Below are 20,234 nucleotides of genomic sequence, written 5' to 3'. Positions count from 1 at the left end.
GGGGGGGGCAGGGAGAGTGCCCCCCAGATCCCCCCCCCCCACAGACACTCTCGGGGGCTGACAAGGAGAGTGACCCGCCCTGCCCCCTCCCCACAAGCAGACCCCCGTGTGGGGCCAGAGCCTGCCCTGGGCTGTGGGCGGCTCGCCGCCCCCACGCTGCACCTCTCCCCGGCTCAGCCGTGGCTTCCCCGGGGCCGGGCTCTGACTCGAGGCCGGGGACGCGCGGCCTAGCCCTCCCTCCCTCCCTCCCTCCAGCCGGGGCTCCGACAGGCCCGCGAGCCCCACTCCAGCCCCGCGCGCACCTGCCCGCGCCGCCGCCGCCGCCCCGGGTGCCCTTCCCGCGCCAGGCCCCAGCCCGCTCAGGGAACCATTTTCCCTCCCTCCAGCCGGAGGTTAACCCCCCCCCCCACAACCCGGGCTATCCCCTGGGGGTGACCCCACGAGCAGGCCTGGCCCGGGGGGGATGTCCCCCCCCCATAGCAGGGAATTCAGGTGTGTGCCCCCCCCGCCCCTGAGCCGGGAGGGGTGGGGAAATTCAATACTTACTCAGGGGTGGGATGTTCCGGATCATAGAAATCCCCCATCTTCGGCCTCCCCCTGGATCAGCGGCAGCGAGGATCCGCGCAGCCCCCGCCCCGCATAGGGAGAGAGCGGGGAGGGTGTCCGCCAAACGCCCCCCGCCCCCCGGCTCTGCTGCTCCGGCTCCCCGCGCACCAAACCAGCTCCGGGCTGGGGGGCTCGGGGGGGCCGCGCTCTCCTGCCCCACGGCCGCCTTCACATCCTCCCCGGGGAGGGGGACGCCACAGCGGGCCCCAGGGGCTGCCCCGGCGGCGGGGAGTTGCGGCGGGTAGGCGGGTGTCTCAGGGCTGATTCTCCGCCGGGCCCCCGCTGGCAGCCGGGCGAACGCTTCCCAGGCACCGAAATCCGCCTCAGGGACAGGAGCCGGCGGCGGCCCAGGCCATGGGGCGCCCCTCCATGCCGGGGGCAGACCGCAGCCAATGTATAATCAGCGCTAATCCTCTCCCTCCGAAAGCGATCGCCTGGCCGGGGGGGTGGTGGTGGTGGAGAGCGCGGGTGGGCTGTGTCGTCCTCCAGGGAGAGCCGGGCCCCACCCCGCAAAGGAGCCACTCTTCTTCCCAATGAAATAATCCAGCCAAGCAAGGCAATCCGCCCCCCCCCCCTCCAAAAAAATCAACCCAACTGAAACCTCCTTCCCCCAGTAACTGTAAATCCTCAAGTTTAGACGTGGACGAACGTGTCTCTCCCGTCGCCGATTCGGTGTCTGCTCCTCTTCTGCTCTAGGTGTCCGCTGGAGGAAGGGGGGCGGGGGGTTGCACAGCCCCCGATGATGTCGTTCTGGGAGTTAAAAGTGGATTATATTTTTAATAGCTCTCCCCCTCCCCCTGACACTGTATTTTTCCTCTTTAGCGGTGGCTGAGCGTAGAGGCTTCTTCCTCGCTCCCTCCTCCTCCTGCTCTGAAACACAAACGGAAACTGTAACTCATCTACTTCCTACTAAGAGAGTAACAGAAAATACAGAGGGCGAGAGAAACAGCGACAAGGCCCCAAAGCAAGCCACTGCCATCAATGCAAGCGGCTGCTCCTGCCCTGCAAGGTAAAGAAGCAATTTCGTGTCGTGGAAACAAACATGGAGCAGGAAGCTCATTATTAAAGGAGACATGTCTGTGTTGTTGGGTTGGGGCTTGTATTGAAGCGCAGGTTTTTCTTCCCGGATGAGTAGTTTGCAGCCTTTTTTTTTTTACATTTGGGAACTAGGAGTATTGCCCTCTCCCCCCTAAAGTACCTGTTCCATGGATAGAAACATTCAGTAATTTCCCCAGCCCAAGGGCTGTATTTTTGTCTTCTATAGATTTTCTGAGAATTTGCATAATTATTACAACACATTATTTACCTCCATCCACAGCGTTGGTACTTTTACTTGATTTCCCTCCTCTTGAGTAGCCACTGCACAGCTTGCCCCCAGTTTACAGGAAAAGGTAGACTGGTGCATTTTAAGGCTAGGATACTACAAGTCACTCCTGTGGGTGGACTTATTAGTCAGTGGACATGGTAGTCCTCCCATGCGGAGTCAAGTGGCACCACAGGACACAGTCAGGTTAAAAACCATATTTTTGTCAATTGTTGTTGTAGCCGTGTTGGTCCCAGGATATTAGAGAGACAAGGTGGTGAGAGACACAAGCTTTCAGAGCTCTGTGTAAGCTTGAGAGAGCTTGTGTCTCCCACCAACAGAAGTTGCTCCAATAAAAGATATTACACCCCACACACTTTATCTGTCTAATATTTTTATCAAGGATATTTCTTTACCCATGTTAGCATCTTAGCTTCTTATTAATAAAAAATACTTAGTACTTACAGAACACATCATGACAAAGCGTCCTATGGCACCTTATAGACTAACAGACATATTGGAGCATAAGCTTTCGTGGGTGAATACCCACTTCGTCAGATGCATCGTGGGTGAATACCCACTTCGTCAGATGCATGCAGTGCATGTAGCACATGCATCTGACGAAGTGGGTATTCACCCACGAAAGCTTATGCTCCAATACGTCTGTTAGTCTATAAGGGCCACAGGACTCTGTCGCTTTTTACAGATCCACACTAACAACGCTACCCCTCTGATACATAACACATCATGTTCAACATGATTACAATCCCCAGCACACCATAGAGGCATGTATTATTCCAATTTTACAGACAGGGAAGTTGAGGCAGAGAGATTCAATGACATGTCAGAATCTAAGGCCAGAAGGGACCATTATGCTCATTTTGTCTGGTATCCTGCATATCACAGGCTATTGAATTTCACCCAGTAATTCCTGCCTCAGGACTATAACTTCTAGTTGAGCGGGACACGTCAACCATGAATCTAGTGGGAAAGCCAGAAGTACAATTCAGAATTTTCTGATCTCTGGCATGAACCATTGAACCATATTGGTCTCTGATTCTTAAAACAGAAGGAATTTAGATTAGATCCCTATCCCACAATGAGCTCCACATGTCAAGACTGGATGATTTTCTACAAGATATGCTCTAGCACAACCAGGAGTTATGGGCTTGATGAAGGAATCACTTGGTGAAATCTTATGGTCTGTATAAAATGGAGCTCAGATTAGATTATCATAATTTTCCCTTCTTGACTTAAATTCCACAAAGCTATGAATGGATGGGGAGACTCTCATGCCCTGACATAGCCCCCTTGCAGCTCCCCATGGAGCTTATTGCAGAATGGAGGTCTTATTTTTCACCATTTATGTTTGTTTAGGTTTTGCATTTCGATCAGCTTGGATAATAAAAGCAGATTCGTCATTTTTGCTTGCTGGTTCTCCTGCACTTGCACAGCAACTACAATGTTTATATTATAGACACGGTCATAAAAGGTTTAAATCCAAACATGCCATGAGCCTACCAGCTGATCAGATCTCTGCACCGGCACGGAGTCCCACTGAAGTCAGTGGGACTTGCGGTGGCCCAAAGGTCCATGCCTGTGGAACAGCTTGCAGGGTCGGGGGCAAACAGTTTTCACTGAAGTCTGAACAAATTAATTTTTGTGGGGAAAAAAATCAATAATTCAGTCTTGACCCCATAGAGACTAACACATTTATTTGGGCTGTCGTGGGGGCGGAGGGTTGTTTAAATTACAATATTATTGGCTGAAATTTAAAATTACAGGAAGACTTTTTTTTTAAAACAACCTCCAAATTTGGGATTTGATCAAGCTGAAAGTGCTGCAATATGTGATGTAATATTCAATACAACACCCAATCTGTTCAGTACACTTGTCAGATAGCATTCAGTGGTGTATATTGTTAGTCGTTAATTGGATATTGTGTAAAATTAATTAAATAATCCACAAATAAATTACTTAATATGCTATTGTGTGGTGACTGTTAGTAGATAATACATGGTTGAGTATGGTTTGTTAGGGATAACAGCCAAAAAGAATGATTAAGCAGAGAAAGTAATTGTAACACACACAGAACAATGTTCATAGTTTACAAGGTCAGCCCAGCTACAAGGGGCTTGGCTAGAGGGAGTTTCCCCTATTAGTTTTCCTGGTATGAGGTCATGGCAGGGAAGATCCAAATAATATACAGGAAGCAACAAGGTCCTAATCTTGTATGCACATATGCATGTAACTATCCACATGAGCAATCCTACTGAATTGATTAGTACACGTGCGTAGTCCCATACTCATGCATAAATGTTCGCATGATCGGCACCAAATCATCTACCCATAGACAGCTCAATTGATTGTATCTGCTCTGGTGTCTACTGTCTAGGATGACCAGATAGCAAGTGAAAAAAATCGGGATGGGGTGGGAGGTAATAGGAGCCCATATAAAGAAAAGCCCCAAATATCAGGACTGTCCCTATAAAATCAGGACATCTAGTTACCCTACTACTGTCTAGCCACTTAAACACTAGCTATGAAAGTCGCTGTACAGGAGCAGAGCTGAAAAGAGTCCTGGATACTAGTTTTGTTAAGAAGCAGGAGCAAGCAAAGTGTGATCAAGGACAGTGGATGTGCCACCAAAAGTGACTTTAGGCTCCCTATGTTATCTTAGGCTGCCTCTGATTCCAGTAGATTACACTGTGTTTGAACCTATCCAATTCAAATGTTTTATTTCAACTGTATTTTACCTTTGGGGATCTCTTAAATTAAGGGACTTTTCAATCAGGCTTAGGAGAACGAGTTTTTAAATCACCCATTGGTGGTTATGGGGGCATGAAAGTAACCCCAACTTTTAATAAATAAACTCCATACAGTAGAATGTATTATTCCTCTTACCTGCTGTAGCATTCCCTCAGTATATGCCCTATTGCTGTGGTAGTACAGCTGGGTCTTTGATTTCCCTAGGGAGAGGGAGGCTGGCTGCTCTCCCCTTTTATTGGGGCTAACAAGAAGCAGAGGTAAATCACCAGCTGTGTTCCACCCAGGGTCTGTCTCTAATAGCTGCGGGGTGATAAAAAGGAAGTCTGAAGTAAGCCAGCAGGTTCATTTAGGCTGAACAGTAAAGCATTTAGGTGTTGCGTCTTTGAAATAGGCTTACCCACAAGAAAAGATTCTCTGCATAATTATTGTCTAGGATGATATAAGTACTGTGTGGTGTCACTCACCAAGCTTTCCCTTTCAAGTTAGTCAACTCATTCTGAAAAGTGACTCTTGAAAAAGGAATTATGGGCTTCTGTAGTTAAAGTCTCAACAATTTCTAGATGAAATGTATTCAATTACAAATGAAAAGTCGTTTCTTCAGTTAGTGTGAAGAACCCAGCCTGGGATCTGCTAGTTAAACTATGTTTTTCTCTGGTCTGTGTAACATCACCACTAGGCCCCCTATTAGGTGTTACTTGTGTGCTTAAAGTTAAGCACATGTGTAAGTGTTTGCAGAATTGGAATCTTAGGCAGCTGCTCGAATATATGACTTGATGCTGGTAGTTGTTATTTGACAAATCACTTTTTGAAGTATTTGGTCATCTTGAGAGCTGATTTAATATGAAGACTTGACTGGATAAATAACATTTGTCAACATCTGACAATATTTTTACTGCTATTCAACCAGCAATAATCATTAGGCGCTTGATCCTGTACACATGTAGACTCTACTCCTGCAAAGCATTAAGCCAGTCCAGAAGGGAATGTATTGCTGTTGCTTTGGGTGGGCTGTAATTAGCACTCCATTATCTGTTACTTTGATAACTCAACTTTTTAATATTTTAGGCATCAATCCACCAATAAGCCCCGTCTTTACAGAATCCTGCATCCATGTGGAGTCCCGTGGACTTCAAAGGGGCTTTGCATGAGCATCAGGAATCAGTTCACACAGTTACCCTAGTGCTCTGTGCCTGAAGGCCATTAGGTGCCTTATCCAAAATGAATTAAACAATATTCACTAAAGGCAACATCTCCCAGACAAACTGCGGAGGTATGGCTAGCGTAGGGCTGTTGTCCTAATTGTACTCTGTTGTCACTGGTATTATTAGACGGATTTTTATTGAACTTTAGAACCATATGTGCTTGCATAATAGGAGCAGTGTTGCCAACCCCAGACATTTAAAAATCATGAGTCAAACCCCAATCATTAGATTAAAAAAAAATGGATTCTCTATATTTGCCTTCTGTTTTTTTTAGTCCTTAGGTTACACTTCAGTCACATTTTCAAGCTCTTTTCTGCAACCGTGAAAGCTGAGGGTCTCGTATATTCACATGACTCAGGAAGCAAGGGCTTTAAGATTAACGCCAATTATCCTGTTTGTCAATTGCAATAAAATAAGGAGAGTTGGTGAGATGCAGGAGATAGCAATTGTTACTGTTTTGTCCAAGTGATTGTACTCATGGTTTAATATTTGAGTCCAGAATAGTTTGCTGAATCAGAGGTAAAATATTTTTACTAGGCTCTGTCTGGTGAATAGTTTATGTTCTTTTTTTATGGTTTAAATGCTCATTGTGCCTTTTCTTCTAAGGCCATATTCTGATCTGTTACCACTGTGTGTGTATCTCCATTGAAGTTAATGGAGTTATTGTGGATTTACACCTGGATTGACCTCAGACTCTGGACATGTTTTCTGACTACTACAGCAGTTCTGTGTCTCTCTAGCTGCCTTCATTGCCCCCATTTGCTTTCTCTTTCTGTTTCCAGAACCTGGTCTCATTTTCTCTCTTTGTATAAAAACACTATCAATAAAAAAACGAATACAGAATTTTAAAATGTATTCTTAAGATGATAACACTTTGTTCTCATGGGTCTCCTGTCAATCTCTTGTGCAATATGGAAAAATAGTGCAGCAAGATTTTGTGTGGTGAATAAACATAATATTGGGATTAATATTTAACCACAAGATGTAGATTTCGTTTTTAAAAAATCACGTTTAGCTCTGAATTTCCTAGTGTGCCTCATCTTCTGTTAAGCCCTGCAAACACTTATGCACATGCTTAATTCAGTATTGCCAGCACCAAAGTGTTCAAAAATCATGAGATTATTTAAAAAAAAAAAAAAAGTCTGAGGTTCTTTTGAATTGCCTTCTGGTTTTTGAGCCTTTAGGTTTCATTTTTTCAAGCTTTTCTCCACAAGAGGGCTAAAAAGTTCTTAACCAAAAAAGAAAAGCTCAGATTTTCTTTATTCACAGGAACTGGGGCCTTAAGAAAAACACCAAATGTTCTGAGACTTAGAACATCGGAGAGGTGGTTATAATAACTTCAAGCATATGAGACATCACTTGGGCTCTTCACATGCTTAAAGTTAAGCACGTGCGTAAGCGTTAGCAGGATTGAGGCCTTGGACTGTAAGGTCCCTGGGGCAGGCACTCTTTCTTTCTGTGTGCTGGCAGCACCAAGCACATTCTTGGTGCTGACCAAATAATAGTGTGTGGCCCAGAGTGCCTGTATTTCTGTATCTCTCTGCTCTATACCCTTTTGACCCAGTGTCTTTATTCATTTTATTCCTTCTCAAGACCGCCCTTTCCCTGACATTTGCAAGCCTTCTGTCTGTACTTTGTCCCACAGTCCCACAACACTTTAGGCTGGCAATAGTCAGTCCGTGGTTCTTCACAACCATCAGGTTTGAATATGGTGTTATGTGACATACTAATGATACTGTGGTAGTTGCCCTGTGGGGGGAAATGGCAAATTAAAGCAGACACACAAATCATATACGTGGCAATGATATCAACTAGAGCCAGACGATTTGAAACTTGTGACATGCTGAGAATGGAAGGTCCCAGGGCCCTGAAAGTGGCAGTTGCTTTGCTTTTATATATGTGTGTTTTAACTGTGTTTTTGAAGCGTATTTAGTCACCATACTCATGTTCTATATACTCTTTTAAGAAACACAACTGCCTGACAAAAGCAGCCAGAGAGACAGGCTTGAACTGAAGCTTTCTGTCTATCACGGAACAGGGACTCCACAGGACATGTGTGAGGCAGCCTCCTCTCTTTGGGCTCAGCCAGCACTATCCAGACACACCTGTAAGACTTGCTGTGCCCGGAAGGAGGAATCTTAAAAAGGGAAAGTCTACCACAGGAAGGGGATGTGACTAGGAGAAAACTAGGGAATGACTAGGGCAGAGGCCTTGGAAAAAGTGGCCTACAAGGATAGAGCAGCAAAGAGGAAGACATTTGCAGACCCTTCTTCCCCTGAGACTTCATGGACCAGGTATAAAGTGGGGGGTAACCAAAAAGAGGGGCTGGAGGCAAACCCTAACCCTGATCAAGGACACTAGAGCCTGCAGATAAGCTGAACCCCAAAGGGGTGACCAAAAGATTGGCTGAGAAACTGACCACCTTGGCCTTTTTTTTTTTTTTAATTCTGATTCTCCCCCTCCAAGGGGACGGAGAGGGGAAAGAACTTTTTTGTTTGGAGAATCCCTTGTATGCCACAAGCAGGGAAGGACTCTGTGAGCAGCCCAAAGGGTCCCTCACCCACCTCAAGGGGTGGAGAATACGGGCATAACACCTGATACAAGAGTGTTTACTGAGCTTAGCAGTTCTGAGCAAGATGGAACCCGAGCAGCGGCGTAAACGGCTAGCAGACATGCGACAGCAGCACAGGGCTCAGCAACGCCAGTTCCAGCAGCAATTGCTACAGCCGTGGGCTACCCGACAGCAAGTTCAAACCCCGCAACAGCTGCTGAGGGAACTGAAGACCCAGGAGCAGGAGTTACACAAGGAAATGCTACAACAGATAGCGTTGGCCCTATCCCCCCACAGAGTGCCAGTGGGTTACGCTTCCACTGAGGTGGGTCCCCCACCTGTGTCTGTGAAGCTAACCAAGACGATAATTCGGAGGTCTTTTTAGTTACATTTGAGAGAGTGGCACTGGCATCTCTGTGGCCCTCTGAGCAGTGGGCTTTTTAGTTCCACACTTGACTGGTCTGGCACACTTAGAGGAGGCTAAGGGCTCTAAACAAGTAAGGTTTCCTTCCCAGTTGATGTGCAAATTAGGCTCCCTTCTGAAGATCATGTCCCTGAAAACCTCAGTGTTCCACCTGCAGACAGGTGGCCTAGTGGAGCAATTTAATGAGACTCTGAAGGGAATGTTGAGACACTTCGTTAGTAAATACCCCAAGCACTAGGACCAGCTACTCCGGCCACTCCTGATTTTCCTAAGGAAGGTCCCGCAGGCCTCCACAGGGTTCTGTCCCTTCAAGTTACTCTATGGCTGCCAACCACAGGGAATTCTTGGCCTTGTTACAAGAGGGCTGAGAGGAACAGGGCATAGGCGCCTTAAGTGCAACCCAATATGTCTTACAATTAAGGGAATGACTTGGGGTCCTAGGGGTATTTGCAAGAGAGAATTTGAGAGAGGCCCAACATACTCAGGAACAAAATTATAATTAAGGGGCACAACTACAGACCTACCATGATGACCGGATCCTTCAACGGCTTCCTCAGCTGAGTCAAAATTAATGGCCCAGTGGCAGGGTCCGTTTGAAGTTGTTAGATAAGGAGGGCCAGTGGACTATGAGACAAAACTGCTAGGTAGAAAGAAGGAAACTAAAATTTGTCACGTGAATCTTCTTAAACCTTGGAAGACGCAAGAGACCTTGCTGATAATTCCCTTGCTTACAGAGCCTGAATTAGGGCCCCAAGTACGCAGCAGCCAAGAACCGACACCAGTGCCTGTACCCCTGCTCAGAAGAAGCAACTCATCCAATTGACCAATGACTTTGGAACTGTATTTCCTCCTCCCCCCTCGCCCTCCGTGGGAGAACACAGTCCAGTGCCACCTAGAGATCGACTTGGGCCAGCTAGTCAGAGAGGTAGCCTCTGCCATTCCCATGGAGGATGTGGGACACTTTCTGAGAAGTCTGAGCAATGCTGGAGATGAGGGTAATTAGGGAGTCCAGAAGTGAAGGGAGGATCCCTATAGTTCTAATTCCCAAACTGGACGGTTTGGTTTTGCATAGATTTCAGGAAGGTTAATTCTATTTTGACATTTGATGCCTACCCGATACCAAGGGTAGAGGAGTTATTAGAGCAGCTGGGACCAGCAAAGTACCCGAGCACTATTGACCTGACAAAAAGTTATTGGCAGATCCCTCTGTCCTCATCCTCACACAAGAAAACTGCTTTCGCAAACTCCTTCAGGAATTTCCAATTCGACACTAGGCCTTACAGCCTCCACGGGGCTGCCGCAACTTTCCAACTTATGAATAGGATCCCCGGTCTGCATCACCAGTATGCTGTGGCCTACCGAGATGATGTTGTTTACAGTCCTACTTGGGGAGACCATCTACAGCACTCAAAAGCAGCGTTAAAAGCCCTTCGAGACACAGGTCTTGCAGCCAACCCCGCAAAATGTTGAATAGCCATGACTGAAGTAATCTATTTGGGGTACTGCGTACGGGGCAGCCTTTTGAAACCAGTGATCGACACGGTACAGGCCCTTACGGATGCCCAGTTCCCCAGGCAGGTGAGGCATTTTCTTGGCCTGACAAGGTATTACTGGAAGGTTATCCCCGGCTTCGCCGCATTCGCAGCTCTCCTGACAGACCTCATAAAAGGTAACAACTCAGAGAAGATCCGATATAATGGGAACAGTGAGGAAGCTTTTAACGAGCTGCAAACACCACTGTGCTGGATGTCCATGCTCTTCAGCCCTGATTTCCCTGCCCCTCCCGCCCAATGAATTCATCTCACACGTAGATGCCTCAGGTGTCTGTCCCAGTGCCAGGCTCTCACAGGACTTCAAGGGGGAGGAATACCCAATCCTATGCCTGAGCAGGAAGCTATTCCCTAGAGGAAAAGGCCTACTCAATTGTTGAAGAGGAGGCACTAGCAAATGAGTGGGCGGTGGATTCCCTCAGTTATTAGCTGCTGAATAGTCCCTTCTAGGGATAGACAGGGATAGAGCAGCAAAGAGGAAGACAGTTGCAGACCTGCTGCCCCTGAGACTTCATGGACTAAGTATAAAATGGGGGTGAGCAAAAAGAGGGGCTGGAGGCAAACCCTAGCCCTGATCAAGGACACTAGAGCCTGCAGATAAGCTGAACCCTAGAGGGGTGACCAACAGACTGCCTGAGAGACTGATCACCTTTTGCCTTTTTTCCTTTACTCTGATTCTGCCTCTCCCAGTGGATGGAGAGGGGAAGGAAACTTTTTGTTTGGAGAATCCCTTGTATGCCACAAGCAGGGAAGGACTCTATGAGCAGCCCAAATTGTGATCTAGCAGGGACTCAAGAGGCCCCCCACCCACCACAACATGACAGTGAATGGCATTTGAAAGTCACTGGCAATGTGCCTTAACCATATTCTGGAGGGAGCATCAGTAGGGGCATGATGGGGTATTCAACCCACATTGGAGAAGAAGGGGTTAATGGAGGCCTCATGGGCCTGCCACCCCTGGCCCAGAAAGGAGCAGTGAAGGTGAGTCCTCCAAGCAGCCTAGGGAGGCTGTGCAAGAAGCAACCAATCAGGACCCAGCGGGCTCACATAAAAGGGAGTTGCAGGGCAGAGCAGGGTTAGTGGCTGCTGGGTGCTCAGGATGTGATGACTGTGTCCCTGAGGGGCTGAGAGAATTGGTAGCACCTCGGAGAGAACACTTGCTGGCAGGGACTGGGGGAACAAAAGGGAGCTCCTGACTGGCTGCTGGAACTTGCTGGCTGAATGCCCTGGGAAGAGGGTGAAGAAGGTGCTGTGGCCATGGGGAAGTGGCCCAGGGAATTGAAGCAGCAGAGACGGAGGTTAAAGAGATGCAGCAGGAGGCTGCTATCCACAGGGTTCTTGGGCTGGGACCCAGAGTAGTGGGCGGGCCCAGTTCCTCCCGCCCCCCCCAGCCAATCGCCACTGGGGAAGTGGCAGAATTTGGACTGTGATACTAATTCGCCTCCTCCCGGAAGGGGATAACCACAGATGGTGACATGGCCGGAGGGCTGAGCCATGAAGCGGACGCTATGGTACTTGGACTGAGTGAGGTCTGCAGGCGGAGAAGATGACAGGAGAGGCGCCACCAGAGGGAGTATTGGCTAGCAGAGCTAATCCCTGTGACGACCAGCAGGAGGCGCTGCTGTGGTGAGTGGACTCCGTCACAAGGGGTAAAACCGTAGTTTGGGCTCCATGGCCCATTTTTTACTAGGCAATTCAACTGACCTCTGTCAACAAAGTACCCAGCTTTTTTGTGCCTGTAGATACCAATCCAACTGGAACTGGAGTGAAGCCACATATACAGCATATAAAAAATGGAACCATCATCAGATGGGGATAACTATGGGTCACTACATATTTGGATTTTTTGTTTTGTTTTGCTTTCAGTGGTTGTTTGATGTTAAAGTCGCTCTTTGCTTGTTAAACGCAGAGTGGCACTTTTATAGACTAACACACCCCACCAAATTTGGTAAGAATCTTAGGACACGTCTTCACTACGCACCGGATCGGCGGGTAGCAATCAATCTATTGGGGATCGACTTATCGTGTCAATAAAAGATACGATAAAATCGATCCCTGATCGCTCTGCCGTCGACTCCGGAAATCTACCGTGGCAAGAGGCAGCGGCGGAGTTGACGGCGGCGCGGCAGCGGTCGACTTGCCCCCGTCCTCACAGCCAGGTAAGTCGACCTAAAATACGCAACTTCAGCTACACTATTCACGTAGCTGAAGTTGCGTATCTTAGGTCGACCCCCTGCTGTAGTGTAGACCTAGCCTTAGAGGCCACAGCTGAGTTGGAAGCACAAAATAAGATTGAATTTTTGTTTGTTTGTTTGTTTGTTTGTTTTACAGGCAATAACTCAAAGCCCCAAAGGGATATGTAGGACAGTTTATAAAGAAGCTTTTCCCAGGCTGAGATCGTAACTGTAAAGATTCAGTGTGGATTGAATTTTGACAGCCAAATAATAAGCCTTTGGAAATGGATTATTATAAAGGAAAGGCTCATTTACAGGCTATTAACTGTAGTGGTTGTAGTAAGCAAATAACACTATTATAATGTGATTGTGCCACAGTACACTAAATTAAGCTTAACAGCTTTCACTAATTAATACGCCGAAAGATGATGTGAACATCCAGTTTCTTGGCTGTCCTTATATTCAGCTGTAATTTAGATTAGCTTCTCATTGATTGGAAATGGCGGGGGGGGGGGGAAGGAAGAGTCTTTTCTGAGGCTAGAGTGTTTTAAACAGTGAGAAAAACTTAGGGTGATGTCCTTCCTTAAATGGAGATGGAAAACTGTTGGCCCAGAAAGTCCTATGACTATTGGAAGTGCCAACTGGTCCAAGAAGAAGCAAACAGCAAAATGGGGTGGTGCTGGACACTTGTGCCATCGGTGAGTGGAAGTGTGACTAGCAACATCCCCTTACCACACCCTCCGCCCCATCTCTCAGAGGCGGAAGAACATAGCCTCCGTCTCAGCAGTGGAGGGGAATGAGGAGTAAATTGGCGGGGGGGGGGGGGGGGTCAGGCAAGTATAATGAACTCCAGTTAAAATACTATTGATGGAGGAAACAAAGGTGGTGATTTGGCCTGGTTGGGATAGGAAGTGTTAGGATAATGTTGTACTTGGGTATAGAGCGAATCAGAGTAACAGCAAGTTTAATGCATGCACTTCTTAAAATAGGTTATTTCATCAAAGCTTGAAGGGTGGCATTTTAAAAAATACACCCTGCCTTAGCCTAATTCTGCTCCTAGTGAAGCCAATGGGAGTTTTACCACTGACTCCAATGGCAGCCGATTGGGGCCAACACTGAATGCAGCTGAAAATCCTCTGCTAGAACTGCAAACAGACTTCCACTGTTTTATGAGAGTTAACCTTGGGAACATATAACCTGAGGGGTATTCTAAAGATGAACTATGATAACATGGGTTTGTGCCCTCTTTTTTCACTTCTTTTAATGTATACAGAACACTTGGAAGAGTTTTGTTAATTTTTGTTTCCTGCTAGTTTTTTTTTTTTTTTACCTTAGAACTGTCCGCTGGAGGACACTTTGGAAGTCCGGAGAACTGGAGCTGCAGTTTTCTTAATAGAAAGGGTGCTGAATCTTCAACAAAGGGATCTTTTCTCTCAGATATTAGGCAGAAAGAACGCAAGCCAAAGTAGGGAAAGAGCAGATTAAAGAATATTTAGATAAGTTAGGTGTAGTCAAGTCAGCAGGACCTGACAAAATTCACCCTAGCATACTTAAGGAGCTAGCTGAAGCAATCTCGGAACCGTCAGTGATTATTTGCAAGGACTAGCGAAGGATGGGTGAGGTCCCAAAAGACTGGAGAAGGACAAGCCATAGTACTTATCTTTAAAAACGGGATCAAAGAAGACTTGGAAACTATAGACACCAGTCAGCCTAACTTCAATACCTGGAAAGATACTGAAACATTGTTAAACAATCCATTTGTAAACAGCTAGAGGATAATGAGGTTATAAGGAATAGCGAACATGTTTGTAAAAAAACAAATCATGCCAAACTGACCTCACTTTCTTCTTTCCTGGGGTTACTGGCTAGGACGGAGTTGTAGGCATGAGAGTCTTGATTTTTAGTAAGGTTTTTGATGCCATTCCACATCACATCTCCCTAGTTCAGTGGTCTCCAAAGTGGGATGCGCGCAAGAGGATCCTTCGACAGTTCGGCCGGGAGCAGGGGATGCGTGCTCAAAATTTTTTTACTGATGGGGTGCGCGATCAAAGAAATTTGGAGACCAGTGCCCTAGTTTGCTTATTAGAATATCATCTAGATGAAATTACTATAAGGTGGGTGCACAACTAGTTGAAAGACTGTACTCAAAGAGTAGTTATCAACAGTCAAACTGGGGGGGATGTATCTAATTGGGTCCCACAGGTGTCTGACTTGGATCCAGTACTATTCAATATTTTTATTAATACTATGAATAATGGACTGGAGAGTATACTTATGAAATTTGTGGATGACCCCACACTGAGAGGGGTTGCAAGCACTTTGGAGACAGGATTAGAATTCAAAATGATCCTGACCAATTAGAGAATTAGTCTGAAATCAGCAAGCTGAAATTCAGTAAAGACAAGTGTACAGTACTGCACTTAGGAAGGAAGAATCAAATGCACATCTACAAAATGGGGAATAAGTGGCTAGATGGGAGCACTGCTGAAAAGGAGATGGAGGTTATAGTGGATCACAAATGGAATATGAGGCAATAGTGGGATGGAGAGGAGTTGCAAAAAAGGCTAGTATCGTTCTGGGGTGTATTAACAGGAGGTAATTGTCCTGCTCTGCTTGGCACTGGTGAGGCCTCAGCTGGAGTAATGTGTCCAATTGTGGGTCCCACACTTCAGGAAAGATGTGGACAAATTGGAGAGAGTCCAGAGGAGAGCAATAAAAATGGTAAAAGGTTTAAAAAACCTGATGTCTGAGAAAAGATTAAAAGAACTGGGTCTATTTAGTCTTGAGAAAAGAAGATTGACGAGGGGACCTGATGACAGGCTTCGAAGTATGTCAAGGGCTGCGATAAGAGGACTGTCCTCAATTGTTCTCCATGTCTGTTTCTTGTCCTACCTTCAGCAATCAGCTTAATCTGCAGCAAGGGAGATTTAGGTTAGATATTAGGAAAAACCTTTCTAACTGTAAAGATAGTTGAGCTCTGGAATAGGCTTCCAAGGGAGGTTATGGAATCACCGTTAGATGTTTTAAAGCCCAGGTTGGGACAAACCCTTGTCAGGGGTGGTCTAGGTTTACTTGGTCCTGCCTCAGCGCTGGGGGCTGGACTAGCCGACCTCTCAAGGTCCCTTCCTGCCCAGCATTTTTGAAATTCTGTGATTAATGTATGCATTGGTATTACCACAAACAAAGAATTTTTTTAAACCATCTTAATGAAAATCCCTTTCGCTCTCATTTGCTCAGCTTTCACTTTCTTGGTTCTTGCAATCTCAAAATTGTGCCGCTCGTCCAATTGTCCTTAAATCTTCCAGAAATGAAAAACCAAAACACATGCACAAAATCTCAACAGTGCCGTCGAGCTACATTTGTAATGTGAAAGCAGATAGAAAGTGGATGAGGTAATCTCTCTCTTAATGGACCAAGTTCTGTTGATAAGAGAGCCAAGCTTATACAGAGCTCTTCTTCAGGTCAGCAAGCAACCATGTAAAAACATGCAGATTTAAAATTACTCCCGTCCTTTCAGTCCTTTCTTATATATCGTAAAGAAACAAAACGAGGAACACCACCTTTTTTACCCACTCTGCAGATCCCCTGTACACACCTGCAGGAGGCCCATGTTCTACACAATCTTAAAAACAATTATTTTTCCTGTCAAATAGAAATTTTCCAAGTGCCACCCTCTTCCCCTTCTTCATTATGCTTAGGCTGTAATCTTGTGCCCTTTGCATTTGACCCATTGACTCCTCCTCCTCCAGCAATATCTTGAATCCACTACCTTTATCTGAAAATGTTAAATGGGAACATGAAGGCATTGTCAAGAAAAAGTTTGACTTCCGCCACACTTTGATATATGAAGAAAAGGTCAAGGTGTGACTTCTGCTGCACTAAGAGAGCTGTTCGTGCACAAAGGTGTCCTTGTTCAGTTAATTGAGGTTTAGATTAAGCTGTTCTTGGAAGGCCCATGATCGGCATGGGGGACAACATGCCAGCTTTTCCAGGTGAAAGGAAAAAGTCCCTTCCTGCATTTTGTATTTAGTACTTAGTTACACAATAAAAATATCAGAATCCTGAGTCACAGGTCCTAGTCTCCCTCTCATAATTTTTCAAATGGAAGGCCAAAAGAAACAACTTGTGTTCTAGCTGAACTATGGTATAGTGCTCCTTCCTTGGGCTTCTGGAGAACAGAAGCCTGACTGGTCCACTTTTTTCCATCTGTCCTCCTTATGAGAGGAGACAGACCTCTTACTGATTCACTTTGAATGGGGCTTCTCTCTAGGGCTGCCAACTTTCTAATTGCACAAAACCGAACAACCTAGCCCCACCCCTTCCCTGAGTCCTTGCCCCCCCCCCACTACATTCCCCCTCCCTCAGTTGCTCACTCTCCCCCACCCTCACTCACTTTCACTGGGCTGGGTCAAGGGGTTGGGGTGTGGGAGGGGGTGCGGGCTCAAAGGTGGGGCCAGAAATGAGGGGTTATGGGTGTGGGAGGGGGCTTCAGGCTGGGGGAGTGAGGGCTCCATCTGGGGGTGCAGGCTCTGGGGTGGGACTAGGGATGAGGGGTTGGGGTGCAGGAGGGGGCTCCAGGGTGGGGCAGAGGGGTTCAGGGTACGGGAGGAGGCTCTGGGGTGGGGCGGTGAGGGTACTGTGTGGGGGTGCAGGCTCTGGGGTGGGGCTGAGGATAAGGGGTTTGGGTGCAGGAGGGGACTTAGGGCTGGGGCACAGAGCAAGGACAGGTAGGGACTAGCCTGCCTTAGCTCCCCAGCATCGCCAACCGGACTTTTAACAGCCTAGTCAGTGGTGCTGACCAGAGCCACCAGGGTCCCTTTTCGATCGGGTGTTCCAGTCGAAAACTGGACACCTGGTTACCCTACTTCTTTAAGATAAGATGGTCACCGGCCTGACTAACCAGGTCAGTAATGAAACTCCTATCTCATTTTTGCATGGGACAAGGTGGAAAGGCAGCCCCCTCTTCAGGACTGTTTCCAAAGATACACAAGGCAAGACTAAGATCACGATTCATGATGGAGTCTTCAGATTCCTTGGGCCACATCTTGTGACCTTTGTACATTCTGGCACCTTCCAAAGGCCAATGAGCATGTGCTCCAGCTTAGATATTGGACTTGGGTGTTTCTTGTCTTTAAATAATTTCCCCCCCCCCCAATGATTCCTGAAGAGCTTGCGCACTCCTTCATATTGTGATTAACTTATGTTGGGGGGGCATCTAGGAAATCATTTGCTTAACTTGTAAGTTATTACTGTTTCAGCCACTCTTGATTTCCTGTGGAATGAGGAAATGAGAGAGACAGAGGGCAGAACTGGATGGTTAAGCTCATATGAGATATATTGCAGGAGCTTGAGAGCACTGAGCTGAGTGAAGTGGCAATGAAGCAACGTGCCTGCGTGTCCTGATACAACATGAAGAATGGACAGCTCTGTTGTTTGTGGAGCGCTGGCAGGGTGTTTGGCTCTGGTGGGCAGCTTGGAGTCAGCAATGCGAGTAAATTGGTGAGAAGATAGGTGTGTAAATGGCCTAGTGTAACTTGTACTAACATGGCATTCAGTAGGGGTGCAAAAAGAGTGTAATTGATGTGCTAAGGGATTAGAGCAGGAACAGAATTAACAAAATAGTTTAGGACAATGCAAGTCCCAAATAAGTTCCACCGTGACCATCTCTAGCCCTCTGAGATCCAAATTTAGTCTTGGTGTAACATCTGCCATTTATTCAATGGGAACTGCTTATACCAAGAACTGAATTTAGTCCCAAAGACTATCAGATCTGCATAAATTATACTAATTTGCAACATCCACTGAACGTCAAACCTGTGCTAGTCCTAGACGACTATTTATTTACTATTTGTATTACCATACTTCCTAGAAGCCAAGTCATAGACCCAGACCTGAACAAACCCAGAACAATAAGATTGGCCCTACCCCAAAGATCTTACCATCTAAATATAAGACCAGAGAGAACAGACAGCGACAGACCGACATTGAAATACAAGGAAGCAATGAGATAGTATTGGTCAGCGTGATGGGCTAGGATCTCAGCACACCGGCAGCCTAGCCGTTCAAGTGTTTTGTAGACATCACAGCAAAGGAGAAGTTTGAGGAGGGTTTGAAGGAGGATCATGAGTTAGTTTTGCAAATATTTATGGGGAGTTCCTCCCAAGTGGGAGGGGCAGCACTGAAGAAAGCTCAAAGGTGCTTATTTGAAACAAGTGGGTGATGGAGGTGGGCAGCCTGGGCTGACTGGAGGCAGGAGTTGACATCTTGATAACAAATGGGAGATAAGTCAGGTGGGGATAGATCCTGAAAGGCCTATCACCTATTTGCTGACCAACTTACATTACCACTTATATCACTACTGACTGTGCCCCAGGGTCCCTCCACAAGGGGCTTACCGTGGAAGCAGAAGGATTGGAAGAATTTAGGGTGGAGACATTATGACATCATATTCAGGCAAATGTCTTTTCATCAATTAAGTCTCAGTGTAGGTTCATCTTGCCACATCTGTGTAACATTCTGCAACTTTCAATTATCAAATGCTAGTTGCTTCACTGACAAATTTGGCCCAGTTTTTCTAATAATACTGTTGCAATCAGTATATTTACTTAATTACTACATTTCAGACTGGTGTAATTAACTATGCAACCATAAGCCTTAATGGGGTTAATAATTATTAATAATAGCATTCAGATTGTGCTTTAACATGTTCAAAGCACTGTACTGACACTAATTAAATATGCCAGGTTCCCAGTAGTTGACAACTCACTGGTTATGCTCTTCTCACTGAAGACAGAATTTTTTTCTAGTTTTGGCTACCCTAATTCTGGTTCTGATCCGTCTCCCATTGAAGTCAAGGGTGACATTCCTCTTTGCCCCTCTGTTTGATTTTCAGTGACCAGGTAAGCTACCCATCTGGTTCTCAGGCCAAACCTCACCACCTAGTTTTCCTACCAGGGTCCCAATCCTGCAAAGACTTCCCCATGTGCTTTAAGCATGGCAGGTAATCACATTGATTTCAGTGGCTGTCTTCAAAGTGCATACAGTTAAGCACATATGTAAGTCCTTGCACTATCAGGAGCCAGCTCTGGAAGGGGCTAAGTGGCTGGAGAGCTGATGTAGGTGAGTGTCATTTACATTACAGTGTCCAGTGCCCGGTATAAAAAAGGAGGAATAGGAAAGATCTGGCTGATGGGACATGCTAGAGTCAGAGTATGCCTACCCTACAAGCATTCCTAGGGCACAGCTGTGGCAGTGCAGGTACACCATTGTAGTGCTGTCGTATAGACACTTGCTCCAGTGACAGGAGGGGGGTTTCTGTCGCTGTAGTAAACCCACCCTCTTGAGAGGCAGTAGCTAGGTTGACCAAAGAATTCTTCTGTCAACTTAATGGTATCTACACCAGGGCTTAGGTTTAACTACATCACTCAGGGGAGAGAATTTTTCACAACCCTGAGGAACATAGCTAGGTTGACCTAGTGGGGGAGGTCCAGGTTGGATATCAGGAAAAACTATTTCACTAGGAGGGTGGTGAAACACTGGAATGCGTTACCTAGGGAGGTGGTGGAGTCTCCTTCCTTGGAGGTTTTTAAGGCCCGGCTTGACAAAGCCCTGGCTGGGATGATTTAGCTGGGAATTGGTCCTGCTTTGAGCAGGGG

General features: G+C 46.5%; 2 protein-coding genes across 5 annotated transcripts in view; one reads left to right on the top strand and one right to left on the bottom strand.

Moving 5' to 3' along the window:
• The window catches only part of SETD2 (SET domain containing 2, histone lysine methyltransferase), a 153,693-nt gene extending 152,634 nt beyond the window's left edge, over nt 1-1,059 (bottom strand). For all 4 annotated transcript variants that reach the window (XR_004644356.1, XM_034759748.1, XM_034759750.1 and 1 more), the window contains exon 1: nt 547-1,059. Coding sequence is in view for 3 of the 4 variants with exons in the window: in XM_034759748.1 (XP_034615639.1) it covers nt 547-584 (38 nt within the window). In the remaining variant the exon portion in view is untranslated. The remainder of the gene's footprint in view (nt 1-546) is intronic.
• Nucleotides 1,060-1,523: 464 nt separating this feature from the next.
• Nucleotides 1,524-20,234, top strand: part of LOC117873936 (tubulin delta chain-like) — a 46,410-nt gene continuing 27,699 nt past the window's right edge. The window contains 1 exon segment of the mRNA XM_034763840.1: nt 1,524-1,615. The gene's annotated coding sequence lies outside the window, so the exon portion shown is untranslated.

This window comes from Trachemys scripta, chromosome 2, assembly GCF_013100865.1.
Source record: "Trachemys scripta elegans isolate TJP31775 chromosome 2, CAS_Tse_1.0, whole genome shotgun sequence".
NCBI classification, from domain to species: domain Eukaryota; kingdom Metazoa; phylum Chordata; order Testudines; family Emydidae; genus Trachemys; species Trachemys scripta.
This window is presented reverse-complemented; position numbering and strand designations above follow the sequence as displayed.